General features: G+C 34.9%; 1 protein-coding gene and 1 pseudogene across 2 annotated transcripts in view; one reads left to right on the top strand and one right to left on the bottom strand.

The window, feature by feature from the left end:
- Positions 1 to 22121, bottom strand: part of ARIH1 (ariadne RBR E3 ubiquitin protein ligase 1) — a 135260-nt gene that overhangs the window by 47580 nt on the left and 65559 nt on the right. The window contains exon 3 of the mRNA XM_081129902.1: positions 7233 to 7377. Within this exon, the coding sequence (XP_080986028.1) occupies positions 7233 to 7377 (145 nt within the window). The remainder of the gene's footprint in view (positions 1 to 7232; positions 7378 to 22121) is intronic.
- LOC308563388 (small ribosomal subunit protein uS8 pseudogene) lies at positions 2558 to 2975 on the top strand (annotated as a pseudogene). Its single transcript has one exon. The product of its transcript is annotated as a small ribosomal subunit protein uS8 pseudogene (transcript).

The following is a 22121-nucleotide window of genomic DNA, read 5'->3' as shown; positions in this document are numbered from 1 at the left end:
CATCAACAACAAATGGATAAGCAAAATGTGGAATATCCATATAATGGAATATTATTCAGTCATAAAAATGAATAAAGTATTGATGCATACTATATAACATAAATAAACCTTGAAAACATGGTAAGTGAAAGAAACCAGTCACAAAAGACCACATATTGTTTGATTCCAGTTATATGAAAGGCCCAGAATGGGCAATTTCATAGAGGAAAAAAAGTAGGTTAATGGTTGCCTAGGGCTGGGGGGTTGGGGGAAAATGGGAAGTGACTGTAAAAGGGTACAGGGTTTCTTTTCGGGGTTATGAAAATGTTTTAAAATTATCTGTGGGAATGGCCGCACAACTGTGGCTATACTTTAGGTGAATTGTATAATATGTAAATTATCTCAATAAAGCTGTTATAAAAAATATGTCACACAAACACAGAACTTAATGGAGCTACCCAGAATGTAGGAAACCTAGAAAATAAAATACTACGGAAACCAAAGGATTTATTCAGACAGCTAAGAAAATAACATTTTGGTCTAATCATATATGATTTGAAATACTATTAATTTGAAGGATGCCTAAATGAAGTATGCTGTATTCTATAATAGATATGAAGCAAGTACTTTAGTATTAGAGAGTCTAGAGAACTGTATTTTAAAAAGACAAATGCCCGGCCAGCGTGGCTCAGCGGTTGAGCATTGACCTAGGATCCAAGAGATCGCGGTTCGATTCCCGGTCAGGGCACATGTCTGGGTTGCAGGCTCGATCCCTAGTCGAGGGTGTGAAGAGGCAGCTGATCAATAACTCTCTCATCATTGATGTTTCTATCTCTCTCCCTCTCCCTTCCTCTCTCTGAAATCAATAAAGATACATTAAAAAAAAAAAAAAGATAAATAATGGTTACATATTATAGATTAAGAATATTTTATAATAGCCCTGGCTGGTGTGGCTCAGTTGGTTGGGTGTCATCCTGTGCACCGAAAGGTGGCTGATTTGATTCCCATTCAGGGCACATGTCCAGGTTGTGGGCTTGATCCCTGGTGGGGGGGGTGCAGGAGGCAGCCAAACAATGTTTCATCTGACACTGGTGTAAAAAGGGAATATTTTATAATATTTGCTACTAAATTATTTTTAAATGAATAAGTAATATAGGCTCATGGTTAAAAACAATTATTTAAAAGTATGAGTTTATGTTGGAAAATAAGTTTCCCTCATCTTCATTCTTGACCTTTCCTTCTCTACCCAAAAGTAATCACTATTTCCAGTATCTTACATATTCTTCCAGAGATGTTCTAATGTACACAGGTACACACAGTAAGAGTACCACACACTCTATCCTGCATCTCAGTTTTAAAACATTATTATTATTTAATAGACTTAATGGGCATTTAGACTATATTTCGCCTACTATGCTACTGTCCTGATTATATATACATTGTTGTGACCAAATAACTGTATCTTAGGACAGATTTGTACAAATAAAATAACAGGTATATATATATTTACGATTTGATAGATTATCAAACTTCACGCAGCCACTGATAAGGTTCATGACAACTTGGTTTCTCATACCCATATCAACATAGTATACTATCTAACTCCTTAACTCTGCCAATGGAACAGGTGAAAATAAACCAACATCATTAGCTTTTATTTTATTTAATTATGAGTGAAGTTTAAACATTTGAAAAGAGATTTAAGGCTATTTTTTTTCTGTGTACTCTCTTTATCTATTTTGCCCATTTTTGTCCCTATGCATTTTTTCTTAATGGTTTAGTGGGGATTTTAACTTATTTAGAAAATAAATATTTTCTTCCAGTTTACATTCTGTTGTCATGCAGATCTTTATTTTGTAGCAAAATGTACTTTCCAAATTTGTGGCTTCTAAATTAATTAACTTTGCTATAAGGAGTTAGGCAGAAATCTAAGTTTTCACCCCAGAATTGTTCCAACACCATTTACTGAATAATCCACCTGATCTGAAATATCTCCCCTCTAATACACTAAATTTTCTTAATGCATATTAGACTTTATCCTGTTCTACTGCATTGTCTACTCTTGTACTTGGTAGGGCTAATTCTCTAATCACTATCAATCTGTTTTTCTTTTTCAATATTTTACTATTACTCTACCTTTCCAAATACTCAAGTCACTGTTTTATTTCCCTCAGTATTTAAAGTTTTCTTCATATAGCTCTTTCACATTTCTTGCCAAGTTTATTCCTAGCTCTGTTGTTCATTTTGTGGCTCTTATAAGTGGTATTTTTTATTTCATTACATTTTCTAATTAGCTGTTATTTGAAATATTCCTATGAAATTTCTACAGTTGCTTGCTTATAATAGATGCAAAGTCAGAATATAAAATTCTGTATCACAGCACATCAACTACATTAAAAAAATGCCCAGAAGCAACCATGGAAGAAATTATATCAGAGTCTTGGGACTAGTTTTAAAGACCGAGTGAAATGGAAAATATTTATCAAGTTTAAAATACAGTGCTATTCAGATTGACGACGAGTCTAACTCATTCACAAAACAAATGTAGTTTTTTCTACCATTTTTTGGTGCCATCATAATGGTGTACATGAATGTCCTTGGCTGATGCTCTCAAGAGCATAAACGATGCCAAAAAGAGAGGCAAACACCAGGTTATTATTAGGGCATGCTCCAAAGTCATCATTAGGTTTCTAACTATAACAATGAAGCATGGTTACATTGGCAAATTTGAAATAACTGATGATCACAGAGCTGGAAAAATTGTTGTGAACCTCACAGGCAGGTTTCAGCAAGTGTGTAGTGATCAGCCCCTGATTTGATGTAACTCAAAGATGTAGAAAAATAGCAGAACAAACTGTTCCCATCTAGTCAGTTTGGTTTCACTATACTGAGAATCTCAGCGGACATCATGGACTATGAAGAAGCAAGAGGGAAACACACACGAGAGATAATTCTGGGATTCTTTTTCTATAGATGTAAAGCATACATGCAAATAAAACGGCTCAATGGAAAAACAAATAAACAAGTGAAGCTAAATATTTGGGAAATGAATATTCTCATCCATGAAAAAAAGATCTGGGAAACAAAAGAATCTATTCTCATACTCTCCATCAGTGAAGGAGATGTGGCACTAACTTGTTATCAGATCACTAATGCAGAGTATTTGATTTTCAAGGTTATAATGAGAAGGGGCATTCTGTAAAGGACAAAATATAGTATAGTATTATATCAACAATTCTAAAATGTTTTATTCATATTTTAAAAACATATGCATTCTCATGTGCTTTATTCTTTATTTCAAATAAGAGTCCTTAAGACAGAGATTAAAGGTCACAATGTTTACTAAGTAATGACTACAAGCAACATCTCTACCTTTGGGACTTCATACCAGGGCGCATAAAAGCTCAAAAGATAAAAAGGAACTTTTTATCCTTTTAAGACTTCTTTTCAATAACTTTTCTGATTAAATAGATAAGACTAAAGATAAATAAGAAAAATAAATTACACATGCATGTCTAAAGATAAAGCAAAAACTAACCTGTGGTAAAAAGACATATTCATTGTGCTTAATAGTTGGGTACCTTCCTGTCTGTCTCATTTCCCTTTCCCCCTCCACCTTTGACATACTTGTTCCCTTACTACCTTATGGTTACCAACTTGGTTCCCTGAGACTTTCCCTGACCCAGGTGATCAAATTTTCTATTCATCAACTTATCCCTGTTTATATCATAAATAGATATGACCAAGAATACACTAAAAATATACGAAATATTGCCTACAATAAAAATTAATGGTCCTGGACAGGCCCTGGCTGGGTAGCTCAGTCAGAATGTATGCCAAAGTTGTGGGTTCAATCGCAGTCAGGGAACATATAAGAATCAACCAAAAATGCATAAATAAGTAGAAAAATAAATTGATGTTTCTCTCTCTCAAGTCAATAAATTAAAAAAAATTTTAATGGGCCTGGCAGGCATAGGTTGGTGGTTGAGTGTCAACTTATGAACCAGGAGGTCACATTTGATTCCCGGTCAGCACACATTCCCAGGTTGTGAGCTCAATCCCCAGTAGGGGGTATGCAGGAGGCAGCAGATCAATGACTCTCACCACTGATGTTTCTATCTCTCTCTCCTTTCCCCTCTCTGAAGTCAATAAAAATATTTTTTTAAAGTTTTTTTTAATGGTCCTGAAAAGAACTGAAGGAACAATACACACTCTTAAAGGTTTCATTTATCTCTACCATTTTACATACACGGCAACTAATGTCAAACAGTATGAAGAACATTAAGAATTATCTTTCCTCAATCAGAAGTTGCCCATATAATCTCTAAAACTGAAACAATTATTTATAAAAACTAAGCAAATAATCAGAATATCAGTTCCCTCATCTGTAAAATGGAATGTGTTAAAAGGAAGAGAGGGCTGGACTTAGATCATGTTTTCAGTGTTCTCAGGAGAAAAAAGATTCAGAGGTACTCGTGTTGGGGATGAAGGGTAGACTTTACCTTCTCAATCTTCAACTTTGCCTTTATCTGTTTAACAAATCTTATTCTTAGAAAATACATATTCTTTACTTCATAAAAATGAGATATTGTAGCCCAAGCTATCTACATTTTCTAAGAGTAAGGGTTTAGTACAGCTAGATCTTATTGATTTAAAACAACATTATTATAAAGTTGCCACGGGGTAATGGGGTGGGGAGAGAGAGTTTATCCTAAAAAGTGCTCCAAAGTCTCAGATAATTGTTTTGACCACCAAGGATAGTTAACCAAGCCATCAGAAGCATTTAGTAAAATGAGTCCTGTTTTCATGTGGCACCTTATAAAACTAAATTTGCTTTCTAGAAGGATAAAGGTATTGAAGATATACATTAATAATTAAAGGCAAGTATTAGTGTTTGAACAGAGTAGTGGAAATGGAAACACGGGAATTACAGAAGTAAAGAAATCACCCAACCAATTAAAGCTTCAACGAAAAATCTCAGGTAACACTTCGTTCCAAAACTGAAGAGGTTAAAATTATCCTTCTATACTAGTCTAAAAACTATGAGAAAATAAGTCCTAGTTTCATCATGATTATATTTTTCACAATGCTTGGCAGTTTCCAGAACTCTTTAACTTACTTTCCAAACCATATTGCTCTGTCTGCTTGCTTGTCCTGCCACTTACATAGCCAAACTTTCTTTAAAAGAGTCGTGTTTACAGTTACTGCCTCCACTTCCTTCCCCACCTTCAAGTCAATGACTCTGCAGCCAATGCAGTATGGTTTTACATCTTACCACACTATTCACACACTACTAAAAATAACTTCCCAAGATCATCAATAAACTTCATGTTAATTCACCTTTCAATAATTTTCACTGAAGCTTTTAGCACTGTTTACTATTCTTGGAAGTGTATTTTCTATTCTCTTCTTTGGCTTCTGTATTGCTTGCTACATTCCTAACTATCAACAGCACTGGTGGTATAGTGATAAGCATAGCTGCCTTCCTCCTACCACACCTTCAGAGCTTAGTTCAAATGTCAATTTGTGTGTGAAGTCTTTCCTGATCCAAAATGAGGTTAGGAGTCTCTCCAACATGTTCCCACAGTATCGTGCACTATCAAATCACTTACCATACTTATCTGCCCAGCTAGCCTGTATATTATCTGAGGCAGGCATTATACCTTTACTCTCCATTGTGTTTCTAATAGTGCCTGTGTTGAATGAATGAATAGTGGGTTCTCCATCATTGGTTACAAGAGCGAACAAATCTCCCAGTCCTGATTCTCAGTTCTAATTGGCTGAGACTGTTAAGACAATACCAAAGGCACTGAGAAAGTTACAAGGGATAATTTGTAAGCAAGTTAACTTCAGTACTCAAATTACATTTAAGATTTAAACTAAGGAGGAGGTGGTTATAATTGAGTAGGAGGAGAAATGCCAAGAAGTAAGGAAACCTTGTATAACCTGGGACAAATTAGTTGGGTCTAAGTATTACCTCACAGACATTTTAAAACTGTAACCACTATATAAATGTCAACTGGCAAAGAGAATCTGTTAAAAAAAGATAATAAAATGATCAAAACATGATTTTAATGAATTTTTAATACTAGTGCTAATTGTTTAATATTCAAGGTAGGGTTGTGATTTAAGGATAGGGAATACATACAATTCTCAGGCTAAAAGATTTAAAGAATATCATATTCAACCCATTTGAAAGATAAACCTGAAACCCAATGAGATTAAATTATTTACTACCCAAAGTCAAATACCTAATGTTAGAGCTATTATAAAAACCTGAGAATTTGAAAACTCAATTCAGTACTTTATCAACTAAATATTTTAGCACATGATTTTTCTATTTTTCTAAGAGTTCTCAATTAACTTTCTCTTGAAACTTCTTTTCTAAGTACCTATACAAGTAAACAAATTAGTTCCCTTCAAATAAGTGTTTAGAAATACACATATAAAACTCTACATAGTAATTATTAGAAAGAGATGCTTAACTATTAAAGCAAAGAATATAAACAAGATAGTTATAATTATTATAGAATTAAGTTATTTCTCAGATATCTTCAAATATCTTAAGAGGTAAATTCCAAGTAACTAAACACATCTATGCCACAAATATAATTTTTCTATGGTTACTAACAAAGTAAGGCCTTCATAGAAAGATGTTTATTTAACCCTAGAACTTCTTTACTAGACACGCTAAAGTAAATCATCTAAATTCAACAGATTTTAAGAGGGGTATTTTTACTTAAGAGGAACATCAATTAGTCCTAGAATCTCCTCCAACTCTGTCACTACTTGCTGTTTTTAATAATCTCCACTTGAATGCATCTGTGTAAGTGAAAGCCTTTTGTTATGAAGAATCCAGAAAGCTCCCTAGTGAAACAGTATTAGAGACATTTTATAAGTGTTTAGTATATATAGTTTAAAAACTTAGTTTTAAATCTGTTTTAATTTGGATGAAAAATAATTCTAATCACTGCCTACCTATTACACAATTCTCCCAAGGTAAAATTAGCTCAGAAAAGATTGAGATGTGTAATGAAAACTAGGATAAATTGCTGCTTTAAAAAAAAAATGTGGGAGAAGAGGGCTCTAGAACAGGGTCTTATTCTTTCTCTTCCTTTCCATATCCTTCATATATTTACAGGTTACTGCTTTATACAATCCCAGACTCCCAGATATTCCTTTGTTTAAGTAATGAAAGATGATTTACCCTCTGAAATAGAGTTAGTGCTAGCCTTAAACTACCAGATACTCACCGAGTTAGGGTAGTTCAAGTAGCAGATCTGACAAGGCATATCCTGTGCTGATGACCTTGTATTCATCTGGCGTGTTCGAGACTTTTTACTTGGATTAATTACATGACACTCAGCAAAGAGCTTCTCCAGGTTTCCATCAAAGTACCTGCATTATTTAAACAGAAAGGATGAGAGCCCAGCAACAGCACAGTTAGAGCTCTCCAAAAACCTGATTTTCTATAGGGAAAAGTAATGAACTGAATTAAAACAAACCAAGATAATAACCAAAATTTTTGCTCAGAGGAAATGAGTTGTGTGACTACAAACTGTAGCAAATGAAGGTATGTAAGTATGAAAGCAGGTTGAGTTTTTATTGCTATTTTGATATTTTTTATTTTCCTTTTATCCTGAGAATTTAAACTATTAGTATTTTAATAGTACTACAACTAAAACTTAAAGATGAAAGTTGTACTATCTCTAGTGGTATCTTATGAGTAGTAACACTGTTTTAAAAGGCTAGGCTATATTTTTTTACAAGGAAATTCACTTTATTAATAATTTTATTTATACTAGTTTAAATATATTAGCAAGTAAACCACCAAGCACACATCCCCCTCCAAATCATTTAAAAAATGAATTACATGACTCATTTACAAAACAGACTTGCTTTCTGAATATTTTTTGAAATAGTTTTAATTTACTAGGAAAGCAGAAGAGAAAACAAAAAGTACATTTTAAAATGCTTCTATATCAAATAGTTTATATATTAGCTCTTCATAAAACATGTATGTAAATATATAGTAGTTCGCTACTTAAGATATCAAGAAGCGTGACATGACATGCTAAGTACTACCTACAGAGTTTCAATTAAACTGCAAATGGCTTGACAGAAGACAGTGGTAAATACTTAGCACAATATTTCCCATTAATCCCGCTGAGTCACGCTCCCTGTTCTCCTTAAATACCTTAATATTCTAAAGGGAAAGCAATAGGTAAAACACAACCTTTCAATCTGTCAATCAATATAAAAAGCAAAAATATTAATGTGGAATCTGGTCAATTAGTTTTTAACTTGTAAAGATTAGATTTCAATAACTACAATGTTCTTTACAAAGTTCTCGGGTTAAATAAAAAAATAATCGATACTAAAAAAAGATTTCCAGTATTTTTAATGAAGATATTGTTCAGGCTTTGTGGCAAAGCACTTACTCTATCTCCAGAAAAAATCATTCAAATGAGAACAAATGCTCCTAAGACTAATAAATATATTTCTATAAATACATACTTTGACTATAGTATGTTTCAATAAAATGATCAAGTTATCAATCAAGATGTCAACACATTATAAAAGGGGAACTCATATAAAGTTAAAGTTGTTCCTGATAATTCAGCTAAACAAAATATATGAAGTGGACTATCAAATGCTTTCCCACAAATTTTATCTCTGAGAAAGCCTAAGATGCTAGCTTTTATCTAAATAGAAAGCATGTGAAGCTAACACTAAAAATAGGTAAATCAATTAAACAACCTTTTATAAAAAATATGCTCACAAGACAAGACAAACTTCTGTCATCTAAAATATGACTATACAAAATTGGTGACTGCTAATACTCCGGTGAACACTCTAGAGAGCATTCTATGCACACACAGCAAAACAGACATGTGCCTATAATTTCATAAAAATAATACTGTATTTCAGATTTATAATCTGCTTTCTTCACTAAACAATATTAACAGGTATCTTCGTCAATGAACATAGGTCTACATTGTTTTTTACCATTGTTGCACAATATTCCTTAGTAGGTATGTACTATAATTTACTTAAAAAACCTTATACTGAGGGACATTCAGCTGTTCTACATATAAACAATCCCACATTAAAGTCTTGGCCCGTCTAACAGGGGAAAATATATCTAGATTTGAGTAACCCTCTGTCTCATGGATTGGTTTCGTCTCTCAGTTTCTAACTTGCCTTTCAATCCTGTTTAATTGCCACTTTTAGTTTTTATGTAGACAAATTATCTTGCAACCTATTGTGATTTCTGGATTTCACATCAAGCTTTAAAAGATCTCTATACCCAAAGATTATAAAAATTCACGATTTAGGACTTTCTATCAAAACTGTTTCTATCAAAACTGTTGATTCACATGGATATTATTTTTGTATAAAAAGGACTAAAGAAGGGATTCTATTTCATTTTAATCCAAATGGCTAACCATTTTACTGAAAGGTGTTTCTTCTCTTTAGGTCTCAGTTTAAACCTTACTTCCTCAGTAAGTCTTCTTTTGACAGTTCCTCCTACCCCTTATTCCCCAATTAGCCCAATTAGGTAAGATTCCCTAGTGTTACATCCTCTTGGTACTACTTTGTATTCCTGCTAATACTACATTACCAACTTTGTAATCCACTATTTTGTTCTCTGCTAGAATGTAAACCTCACGACGACTATTTTATTATTGTTGTAGCCTTAATGTCTAGAATAATCTTATTATATAAGCATTCAATTTCTTTTAAAAAAGTAATGAGAGTAACTTCTTAAACGAGAGTAATAAATCTGAATTCCTTTGCTTTAGAAATTTCCTTTAAGATAGCATATACTGGAGTTTAAAGCTTTTTGACTCATTCTAGAAGGTACCCAAGAACTTTCAAAAAATGCCCAGATAAACAGAATGGGGAGTTTACGAATCCACTCATATTGTTGGGCATAGTAGGCCTAGAAATCTTTTTCCTTTATTAGGTAAAGTTACATATTACAAGAAATGTAACATTTGAAAGTTTGTTTTTGTTTTGCTTTTATTTTTATTTATTACATGATCTGTCCAGCGATGACTCTGCAATAGTTTTATGGGACATACTGAAATCTAATTTTTTTACTAAACATAACAAACTCAGTACTTAAACCTATTTCTTAATTTGTCAACTTTAAATAATATATTGATTGTCCTTATATTAAATGACCCTACACTTAACTCTTGAGTTTTAGATTAGACTTCCTGGACCTTTTCCCAGCTAATTGTAAGTTCATATAATTTTTTTCACTAATTACATCACTTTTACATTATACAGCTTTCTCCCACAAAATGAGTAACACCTTTTGTTTCCTAAATTTGATTATCCTAATTACTCAGACATAATTCAAATGTTTAAATGCATTCAAATGCTCACTTTGGCCAAATCCCCCACCCCACCCTTATATTCTCCCATCAATATTCTCTATATTGGCAGCATCCATTTTCTTCTGGTAGCTGTTGTTACTGAAGTCTGTGGTCAAAATAATTTTCATTTTATAATTCAAATACTTTTTCAACTGGCACATATATATAGGTTTCTTCCTTCATTCTTTAAATTTTTAGTAGTTCCACAGGGTTTACTGTAGCATTTAACTCACTCTTTTGAAATGCCATTCAGGTCTTACTTAAAAATCCTTTAGTTATTAAGACTGTGTCCTGCTTGACATGTACCCAACCCAGTCTTTGTTAATTTGCCCACTCTGTCTACCATTTGCTAATTCTTTCTTTGTCCTTTTCCTGTCTTACATGTCTCTATTTTTTCATACTATTTGCTCTATTTCTTGCTGCTGCCAATATAATTTTAGCTTCTGCAAGATTATTATCTGACCCTTCATTCCTTTTTTTTTTTTTTTTAGTTCTGTGGGCTTTCCTTTTAATTGTGTTCTATTGTTTTATCAGTTCATCTTTGATCCCTCATCTCTTAAGAGAAGAAGTCCCCCGCCCCAATTATGATAGTTTAGTTAAGGACTACTATGCCCAAGAACATGAGTGGACTCTCTTTTTTTTTTAAAATATATCTTTATTGATTTCAGAGAGAGGTAGTAAGGAGAGGGAGAGAGAGAGATAGAAACATCAATGATGAGAGTCATTGATTGGCTGCAGCCTGCAACCCGGGCATGTGCCCTGACGGGGAATCAAACCCAGAACGCCTGGATCCTAGGTCGGTGCTCAACTGCTGAGCCACGCCAGGCTGGGTAATGTGTGGACTCTTAACTTCCCATACACTGCTCACCTCATCACTATCTTAAAGTTCCTTCACTTTGCTGGCTTTTATGTACACATTTGCTTGTGAAAAACAGGCCAAAATGAAGAGAGACTGATTCAGTGTGAAGCACTGTAGTTCCGATACCTTGTTTAATGAGCTAACATTCTCTCTGCTTCACTGACTTTGGTAAACATATGCAAAGAATATCCTGGGGCATTGCTTCCCTCCTTTCCAGCAACCCTTGCCCATCCTTTTAAGAAAACCATAGTGATGAAAATAAATACAAAATGGCAGTGTGGTTTTTCCTTCAATTCAGCCATTCCTCAGTGGGGGAAGAGCATAGAGTGTCCTCATTGCTTTGATGGCCTAGATTTCTCAGCAGAGATTATAAATCCTCTTCTCTCTCTAGGGCTCTTTCTGTTCAGTTAGTACGTTTACAGACATATAGTTAAGCAAACCTGCACCTAAATCAGTCAACTTTCCAGAATACCTAGAACTTAATTTTTCATCTTTTGGCTGCTCAACAGATATAAATCAAATAATACAAATTAAATTTCAAGTCAGGAACAGTTACAGCCTAAAAACTAAGTATCATTGTGGGGAAGGGGGAGACTGATCCATAGGGTACATCACTAGCTAGTGTTTCTATAAAATCATTGTTTGCATGAAAATCAATATTTAATTTCACCATTAAGAATTTATCTTAAAAGCCACAAGGGCTTCATACTTCATTAAAAGGCCACCGTTGGAAGTACTTATTTTCACAAAAGAATCAGAAAAGGAGAAATGTTAAGCAAATTTACATAGTGGGCTTTTCTACTGTGTATTCTTAGGTTATCAGAGTTCAATCCTCCTTATAAGTGTTTAACGCTCCCATTATACATTTATAAAAAGTCAATAGTCTTTTGCTACAGCCATGAGAGGAGACAAAAATATGCCCCCACACTAAAATTTTTAAAATACATTATACACTATATAATATGCATGTATAAACATGCAAATATACACGCTTTTATTTCCAAATAACCAAATAATTTTTAAAATATATATATTTTTAAATTGATTTTAGAGAGAAAGGCAGGGAGGGGGGGAGATACAGAGAAACATCGATATGAGAGAGAGGTTCCATCCTGCACGTGCACCTAACAGGGATTGAACCTGCCACCTGGGTATGTACCCTGACTGGGAATCAAACCCATAACCTTTTGGTGTATGGGACGATGTTCCAATCAAGCCAGACTGGCCAAGGCCCTAAATAATTTTTATTTCAACATTCTCGTGTGGCATTTTATGGGTATCAGACTTCAATTTCAAAAGGCTATGAAACTGTCACAATTATTCTATACCTTAATTATCATTCTGACAAAGCACTAAAAGAGATCTGTGACACCAGCATCTCTTCCAGAAATTGACATTTCAACTATCTTTTAGCCTTACTGACCTGCTTCTAATGGCGTAATTTTTTCCACTTTTAACAAAAATGTCAAAGGAGCAAAGGAACAGATTAAGTAGATTTAAACCATATGAATAAGAATTACCATCATAATTGTAAGAACAAAAATAACAGATAAGGCACGAAAACAAGTCTTAAAACAGCACAAAAAGAACAAGAGAAGACACACTTAGGTAAGGAAGATTTCTCCAGTCTTTACATATAGACATTAGTTTCACAGCTTAATCCTTATTCTATAAAAGAGATAGTAGATATAGTACAGCGGTATAGTATAGTGGTATTAGCAAGTTATCAAGAAATACTGAAGTAAACAGTTCTTTCTCTTGCGGGGAAAGACTGGAACTTAGGGTTTAGAGCGCTATTTTTCATTTGTAATCCTTGTAAAACTATCAAGACTGGTAAAAAAAACCCATTATAATTGCATTACTTTGGTAAAAATTATAAAAAGGCTCCTAAAGTAGAATGTAAATTTTCATACAATTTAAAAGATTCAGTGCATCTTTTGTGGTTTTTAAAGCTATTCTTTCAAAAGGACTAAAACTATTATGTAAGATGACTGGCACACACATAAACCATAGAATTTCATAGAACTAGAACTATGGACCTAAGAATAGAAAATCTTTTTGTTTCTAAGGAAGACTTCTGACCATTAAACAAAAAACAAACAAACAAACAAAAAATAAATTTTATTTTATTATTATTATTTTTTACAGCTGCTTAGTATTGCAATGTGTAAATGTACCAGTTATTTTATTCATTCCTCAACTGATGGGCACTTGGGCTGTTTCCAGAGCTTAGCTATTATAAATAACACTGCTATGAATATAGGTACATATATTCTTTCTAACTGATGTTTCAGGCTTCTTAGGACATACTCCTAGAAGTGGGATCACTGGGTCAAATGGCAGTTTGATTTTTAATTTTTTGAGGAAACTCTACACTCTTTTCCATAGTGGCTGTACCACTCTGCATTCTCACCAGCAATGTACTAGGGTTTCTTCCTGCCAATGATTGTTGTTTGTTGATTTACTGATGGTAGCCATTCTGGCAGGTGTGAACTCATTGTTGTCATCCCCCCCCCAAATACGTTTTTATTGACTTTTAGAGAGAGAGGGAGGGAGAGGGATAGAGAGATAGAAACAACGATGAGAGAGAAACATCACTGATTGGCTGCCTCCTGCACACCCTCTACTGGGGATTGAGCTGGGAAACCGGTTATGTGCCCTAACCAGGTTCCTGGGTTGACATTCAACCACTGAGCCACACAGGCTGGTCTCATTGTTTTAATTTTGTTATTTCTCTGATAATTAGTGAGGGTGAGCACTTTTGCATGTCTCTTGGCCATTTGTATGTCCTCTTTGGAGAAGTGTCTATTCAGGTCCACTGTCCATTTTTCAATTGGGTTGCCTTCCTTTTGTTGAGTTGTAGTTCTTTATATATTCTGAAAATTAACCCCTTATCAGATGTATCACTGGCAAATATTTTCTATACAGTGGGTTCCCTTTTCATTTTGATGCTAGTTTCGTTTGCTGTGCAGGAGCTTTTCAGTTTAATGTAGCCCCATTTATTTATTTTATTTTATTTTATTTTTTCCTTTGTTTCTCTTGCCCATGGGGATGTATCTGTGAAAATTCTGCTATATGAGATGTGTAATACTTTGCTGCCTACGGATTCTTATAGGATTTTTATGGTTCTACGACTTACATTTAAGTCTTTTATCCAGCATGCAGGGACCTAGAGAGTATTATGCTAAATGAAATAAGTCAGTCAGAGAAAGATAAATACCACATGATCTCACTTGTATCTGGAATCTAATGAACAAAATTAACTGATGAATAAAATAGATCCAGAGACACTGAAGCATGCAACAAACAGACATATTTCAGAGTGGGGGACGGGGGAGATTAACCAAAGAACTTATATATATAACTCATGGACAGACGATAGAGCAGTGAAGGCCTGGGGAGGGGTGTGGAGGAGGGTCAATGGAGGGGAAAAGGGGACATCTGTAATTCTTTCAACAATAAAGATAAATTTTTAAAAATCTAATAAGGACTTATACAAGCCTATAACTCTTGTTTAAAAAGCTTTGGGTTTCTCTCAAAGTGGATTAAAGACTTAAGACTTGAAACCATAAAACGTCTAGAAGAAAACATAGGCAGTAAAATCTCGGACAATTCTCTTAGCAGTATTTTCTCTGATATATCTCCTTGGTCAAGGGAAACGAAAGAAAAAATAAATGGGACCACATCAAACTATAAAGGTTTTGCACAGCAAAGGAAACCATCAACAAAAAGATAACCTACTAAATGGGAGATGATATTTGCCAATGATACATCTGATAAGGGGTTAACATCCATAAATTATAAAAACCTCATAAAACTTAAACACATATGCACACACACAAACCAATCCAATTAAAAAATGGGCAAAGGACCTGAATAGACACTTCTCCAAAAAGGAAATAAAGATGGTCAATAAACATTAGTGCTCAATGTCACTAATCATCAAAGAAATGCAAATTAAAACCACTATGAGATATCACCAGTAAATCCACAAACAAGTGCTGGCAAGGATGTGGAGAAAAGGGAACCCTCATGCACTGTTGGTGGGAATGCAGATTGGTGCAGCTACTATAAAAAACAGTATGGAGGGTCCTCAAAAAACTAGAAATAGAACTGCCGTATGAACAAGTGATTCCACTTCTGGGAATATATATCCAAAGAAACCCAAAACACTCATTTGAAAGAATATATGCATCACTATGTTCAGTGGAGCATTATTTACAGTAGCCAAGATATGGAAGCAACCGAAGTGCCCATCAATGGCCAAGTGGATAAAAAAGTTGTGGTACAAGCCTGGCCGGTATGGCTCAGTTGGTTGGATGTCATCCTGTGCACAGAAAGGTCGCCAGTTCGATTCCCAGTCAGGGCACATGCCCGGGTTTGGGCTTGATCTCCAGTAGGGGGCATGCAGAAGGCTGCCAATCCATGCTGTTTCTCTCTCTATCCCTCTCCCTTCCTCTCTTTCTAAAAACAAACAAAACCAAACAAACCAATAAAAACATTTAAAAATAAATAAAAATGAAGAGAAATAAAAAATAAGTCATCTTTTAATCATCACTAAAAAAGGTTTTGGGTTTTTAATGCTAATCTAAAAAACAAATTTATTTCACATTTTACTATTAATGTATATGTGGTTTATACGTAAGTAAACATAAGGATCACGTACTTTTAAGAAAATGTAGAATACTTTTTGAGATCGATATAAAACACAACATAACAAAGTCTCCTGAACTTGCTAAGCAAAAGAGTACTTGGACAAAGAAGCAACTAAATACTAATACTTTTAGTTGCAGAATACTACTTTTATTGCATAATTTGAGAAACCTTCTGCAATTTGTTCCTCCATTCTTTAAAATCCTTTTTGGTTCTGAGCCATGATGAAAAAAACTGTATTAAGAAACTGATCACAGTGAAACAGAGGTAAGATAATTCCTTCTAGACCTGAATTATACTGTCTCACAAAAAGGCTCCCACACCCATTTATTACAGAAAAACTTAAATACAGTCATCCCTCACTTTGAGTGAGGGATTGATTCCAGGATCCTCCATGGATACCAAACTCTGTAGATGCTCAAGTGCCTCATATAAATGGCATTGTATCTGCAGATAGCCTACACACATACTCCTATGTACTTTAAATCCTCACTTGATTACTTATAATACCTAATGATTTTCTCATGAATTTGTTCAAGTGACCAATAATACTGAATTCTTTCAGGTTAAACCAATCTAGCATTCCTGAGATAAATCTGAGTTGGCCAAGCTGGTTGTTACCCTTTTTAAGCATTGCCGAATTCAACTTGCAAACATTTTAGTTTTTTGTTTCTTTGTTTGCATCTATGTTCATGTAAATTTTTCTTTGGGTTTTGGTATCAAGGTTGTAATAGCTATTTTCTAAAAGAATATTAACATTAGAGAATATAAGGATGGAGTTACTGTCGCATTAAAGGTTGGTAGAACTTTCAAGTAAACATATCTGGACTTAAGACTTTTCATTATAGAAAAATTCACTTTATAGTTATAGCCCCATACAGGTTTTTCTATTGCTATGTGAATTTTGGTAAAGTACAAATTTCTTTCTTTTTTAAAAAAATTTACTTATCTTTATTGTTGAAAGTATTACAGATGTCCCTCCTTTCCCCTTGATCCCTTCCTCCCTGCACTCCTCCCCACAGGCCTTCACCACGTTATTGTCTATGTCCATGGGTTATGCATATAAGTTCTTAGGTTGATCTCTCCCAACCCACCCACCCCTGCCTTCCCTCTGAGATTTGTCAGTCTGTTCCATGTTTCTATATCTCTGGATCTATTCTGTTTGTCAGTTTATTTTGTTCATTAGATTCCAAATATGAGTAAGATCATGTGATACTTGTCTTTCTGTGACTGGCTTATGTCCTTCAGCGTAATACTTTCGAAGTCCCACCATGCTGTCTCAAAGGGTAAAGGATCCTTCGTTTTAACACCTGCATAGTATTCCATGGCGTAAATGTCGAAGATCCTTGACACGATTTTAGTCTTCTTGAACTTGTAGAGAATTGTTCTGTGTTCTAACATGGGGTCTATCTTTGATAATGTCCCATGTGCACCTGAGGAGAATTCATATTCTGCAGCTTTGCAGTGAAATGTTCTGTAAATGTCAATTAAATCCATCTGATCTAGTGTGTCATTTAGAATCACTGTTTCCTTGTTGATTTTTTCTCTGAAAGACCTGTCCAGTGAAGTCAGTGGGGTGTTAAAGTCCGTGACTATATTGCTGTTGATCTCTCCTTTAAAGTCCTCTAGAAGTTTTTGTTTTCAAGCCTGTGAGTCTTTTGTTCTGAGGTGGGTCTCTTTTGTAGACAGCATATATTTGGGCCTTATTTTCTTATCCATTCAGCTACCCTATGTCCTTTGATTGGAGTGCTTAATCTACTTATATTTAAGGTTATTACTGACAGGTACTTATCTATTGCCTCTTTCTCTCTCTGTCTCTCTCTTAAATCCTCAGTTGAGGATATTTTTCCATTGCTTTTTAGAAAGAGTGGAAGGAAGAAAGAGGGTGGTAGGGGAGAACGTCAATGTGACAGAGACATACTAATTGGTTGTGTCCCATACACACCCCAAGGGCCGGGCCTGCAACTGAGGTACATGCCCTTGGCTGAAACTGAACCCGGGTCCCTTCAGTCTCAGGGCCAACACTCTTAACCACTGAGCCAAACCAGCTAGGGAAACCATTTAATTTCTTTATGCCTGTTTCTTATTCTCTTTATTTCAATTTCTTATTACAGCAGTCCCTTTAACATTACTTGCAATGATGGTTTGGTGGTGATAAACTCCTTTAGCCTTGAAGCTCTTTATTTCACTATCTATTTTGAATGATAGCCTTGCTGGATAGAGTAGTCTTGGTTTCAGATCCTTGTTTTGTATTACCTTGAATACTTCATGCCATTCCCTTCTGGCCTGTAGAGTTTCTGATGAGAAATAAGCTGACAGCCTTACGGGATCTCCTTTGTAGGTAACAAATTGCCTGTCTCTTGCTGCCTTTAAGATTCTTTGTCTTGGATTTTTGGCATTTTAATTATTATGTGCCTGGATGTGGGCTTCTTTGGATTGTTCTTGCTTTGGACTCTCTGTGCCTCCTGAACTTGTGTGACTTTTTCCTTCACCAGGTTAGGGAAGTCTTCTGCCATTATTTCTTCAAACAGATTCTCTAAACATTGCTCACTTTCTTCACCATCTGGCACTTCTATGATGCGAATAGTTACATTTCATGGTGTCCCACAGCTCCCTTAAACTGTCCTCCTGTTTTTCAATTCTTTTTTGTTTGGTTCTCTGATTGATTTTTTTCTACCCTGCCTTCTAATTTGCTGATCTGATCCTCAGCTTCCCTAATCTGCTATTTATTCCTTCCAATATATTTTTTATTTCTACTATGTCATTAATTTCCTTCATAATACCCATTTCTTTTCTCATGCTGTTGAGCATTCTTATCAGTATTCTGAACTCTATACCTGACAGACTGCTTATCTCCATTTCATTTAGTTCTTCTTCTGAAGTATTCTTTTGCCCTTTCACTAGGGCCTTTTTTTTGGTACCCCTATTTTGGCTGCCTGGTTGAATTTGTTTCTATATATTAGTTGGATCTGCTAGGACTCCCAATCTTTTGGATGGTGTCTGGTGCAGGCCAATGTCAGATGCTGTTTGTGACTGGCCTTGAGTACTATGTTTGAAATTTTGTGCACCTCACAGCCTGTGGTTCCCTCTGCTGGGGCTGGGTATGTTTGGACAAGACCAAGATGCACACCAAAGTGTGCTTTCCCAAGCCCTGGGTCTGGAAGCAAATAAGGCCTAAACTGCAAATTTCTAACAATTCTGACACAGTTACCCACAATATGGCATGAGTTTTAAAAAAATATCTGCAGGATTCAAAGTGACTTTTCCCCCCTATCCTGATACTGGTTTTTGTGTCTTTCTAATCTCACCAGTGTGCCAATGTTATCAGTTTAAAAATACATATTTTGGCTTCTAGATTCCCTTCTACTATATGTTTATTTTATATTTTATTAAATTCTGTTCTCTGTTGTTTCTTCTTGTATTTTGTCTGCATTTATTTTGTAGCTCTTTTTCTATCTTGACGCATCCAGCTCATTACTCAAGACTTTTAAGATGAATTCTTAGCTCATTACTTTCCTCATATATGCATTTAAGGTTACAAACTCCACCCTTAAGTACATCTTGGTCTGCACTCCACATTCCTTCCCCCCACTTAACATCCAAATACTTGCTTGCTTAAATAATTCTGAGTATATGAAACACCAATTAACATTGATAGAACTTTAACAAAGTGCTGGATTAAAAAACACACACTGAGGCTAGGCACAACATAAAGCTGTTTATATTAATTAAAAGATAGCACTGTTTCTGAATACATTTTCCACGGACATAGTATTCTAGGTTGGTATTTGTTTTCCCTCAACTTACTGAGGTATCATCCAGCTATCATGTCCATTGTTGCTATTGAGAAATCAGCTGTTCTCTAGAAGATTGTAAGTATAATATATACTCCTTTATTTTTCTCTGTATACATTATATATACACATACACTTTTCTTTGTATCTTTATTTGTGCAATTTTACTATGATATAAAACGAGCGTTTCTTTTTACCACATTTCATAAGATCTTAAATGTGTTGGTACTGAAACTTCATGATCTTACCAGAAAGTGAAATGGAAAAATTTCTACATTAGTCAAAATTTCAATCTTGTTGGACTGTGAGGTGTCATTAATTGAAAGATACATTCAGATTTCAGACATGTCAAAATGTGAAAAGCACAGTGTAGGATTAATGAAATCGTATTTATTATATAGTAAAAAACAGATATAACGGACCAATTTGAAGTAAGGGGTGTCCGTTAAAGCTCAAAGTCCATTATATAATAAAGTAGGTTTCCTAAATGTTTATATTTTAAAAATTGACAGTTTAGTTTACCTATTTTTACTTGTGCAGACACTTTTGTGTAATTAAAATTATGTATGAAAAGTTTAATTTAGAGAAAAGTTTTCTCTATGTATTACAGTAACTTTAAATTTATACTGAATAGTTCTAGTACATGCATGCACTCACCAATCACCATAAGTAAACAAATCCAGATGGCTGGGGCGTTGCTCAGCACACACTGGAACATTGGCCCACACATGTTAAAACTGCTGTCGAAATCACGCCACAACAACAGAACCAATTACCAGGAATAATGTGATCACAAACTAATCATTCTAATCATTCAACCAGCATTGTGCTTTTTTAAATGTTTTTACTGAATTTTAGAGAGAGAGAGGAAAGGAGAGGGAGAGAGAGGGAGAAACATCTATGTGAAAGAGAAACATTGATCGGCTGCCTTCTGCACAACCCCCCACCTGGGATGAGCCTGTAATCCTGGCATGTGCCGCGACCCGGAATTGAACCAGAAACCTTTTGGTACACTGAATGACACTCAACTAACTGAGCCACACTGGCCAGGGCTGCCAAACATTGTTTATGAGAGGTGACTCTTGGGTTTAAATATGTAGACTACAGTTATAGATATGTAATATGTATGTTGGCCAAATTACTACAGTGCTTTTTCCAATATGAGATCTATTCATTAAAATTTGTTAAAAAATAACAGCGAATTAGTAACAACAAAAAAAAGCCTATTAATTTAATTATAAACAAGTCTTGGTTAAAAGCATTTTAAAATTAACAGGGTGTTAATTTTCATATATGACATATGGCCCAGAAATTAAGTTTGTTAAATAGAGGTCCACAAAATCGAGGGTTTACTGTAATGCATGGGAACTGTTTGGCTTCTTGAATCTGTGGCACTTTCATCTTTTACCAATCTGGAAAACTATCAGCTATTATATTCTTCAAATATTGCCTCTGCCTGTTACCTCCTCTCTTCCTAAGACTCAATGAAATCTCATTGAGTCCTGTATATTTCTTAACTTCCCCTGTGTATTTTTCATCTTTTAGTACATACACTTAATTGTGGATGGTGTTTTGCTCTTCTAATACACTAAACCTCTCTTTAGGTGTCCAAAACTAATTCACTAAGTTGGTTTTGCTTATTTTGTTTTGTAATAGAAATTGCCTCCCCCCCCCCAAATCTGTATGACAGCTCATATTTTGTAGTTTCCTGCTAACAGCATACCCATTTTAGACAAGGCCTGATAATTCAAATATCTGGACTCCCAAGTTGGTATGTTTTAATTAGAAAACTAATTTGAGAAACTAGTTTGAAGCCTTAATGGTCTTTCCCTAGAAAAGATACGCATTTGCTTCTGTCAAGTGCCTGAGCAGATTAAAGTGTGGGATCATTATCTTAAATTCAAGTTCAAGGCTTGAGTTTTCTGGGCCATTCAGATGACATGAATGCTATCTTCAGTCTTGGGGATTTTGGTTAATCCTCACCCAAGAATATTTTTCCATTAATTTTTAGAGAGAGTGGAAGAAAGGAAATGGGGAAGGGGAGAGGGAGGAAGAGAGACACATCAATTGGTTGCCTCCAGCATAAGCCCCAACCAGGGCTGGGGACCCAACCTGCAACCTAGGTAGGTGCCCTTGACCGGAAATCGAACCTGTAACCCTTTGGTGCTCAGGCTGACGCTCTACCACTGAGCAACACTTGGTAAGGGCCTATCTTCAGTCTTTAGAAGAGCTGGTTTACCTAATCCTCACTCTTTGTGGGCCTAGACTCCAACTTTTCTTCATACTAACCAAAAGGCCAACAAAAAAGTCACATCTTAGTCTCTTCTGGATCAGCATATACTTCCAGGGCAAAGCAGAGTGGAATGCTTGGCTCATTATCTTAGATTTCCAGATTCTCTTAGGCCTTAATCTTCTAATTCCTAGTTTACTAATTATTTGATGTCTTGA

The sequence above is a fragment of the Miniopterus schreibersii genome (assembly GCF_964146895.1).
Source record: "Miniopterus schreibersii genome assembly, chromosome: 1".
Lineage (NCBI taxonomy): Eukaryota > Metazoa > Chordata > Mammalia > Chiroptera > Miniopteridae > Miniopterus > Miniopterus schreibersii.
The sequence above is the reverse complement of the archived record's forward strand: the minus strand, read 5'-3'. Positions and strand labels throughout refer to the sequence as shown.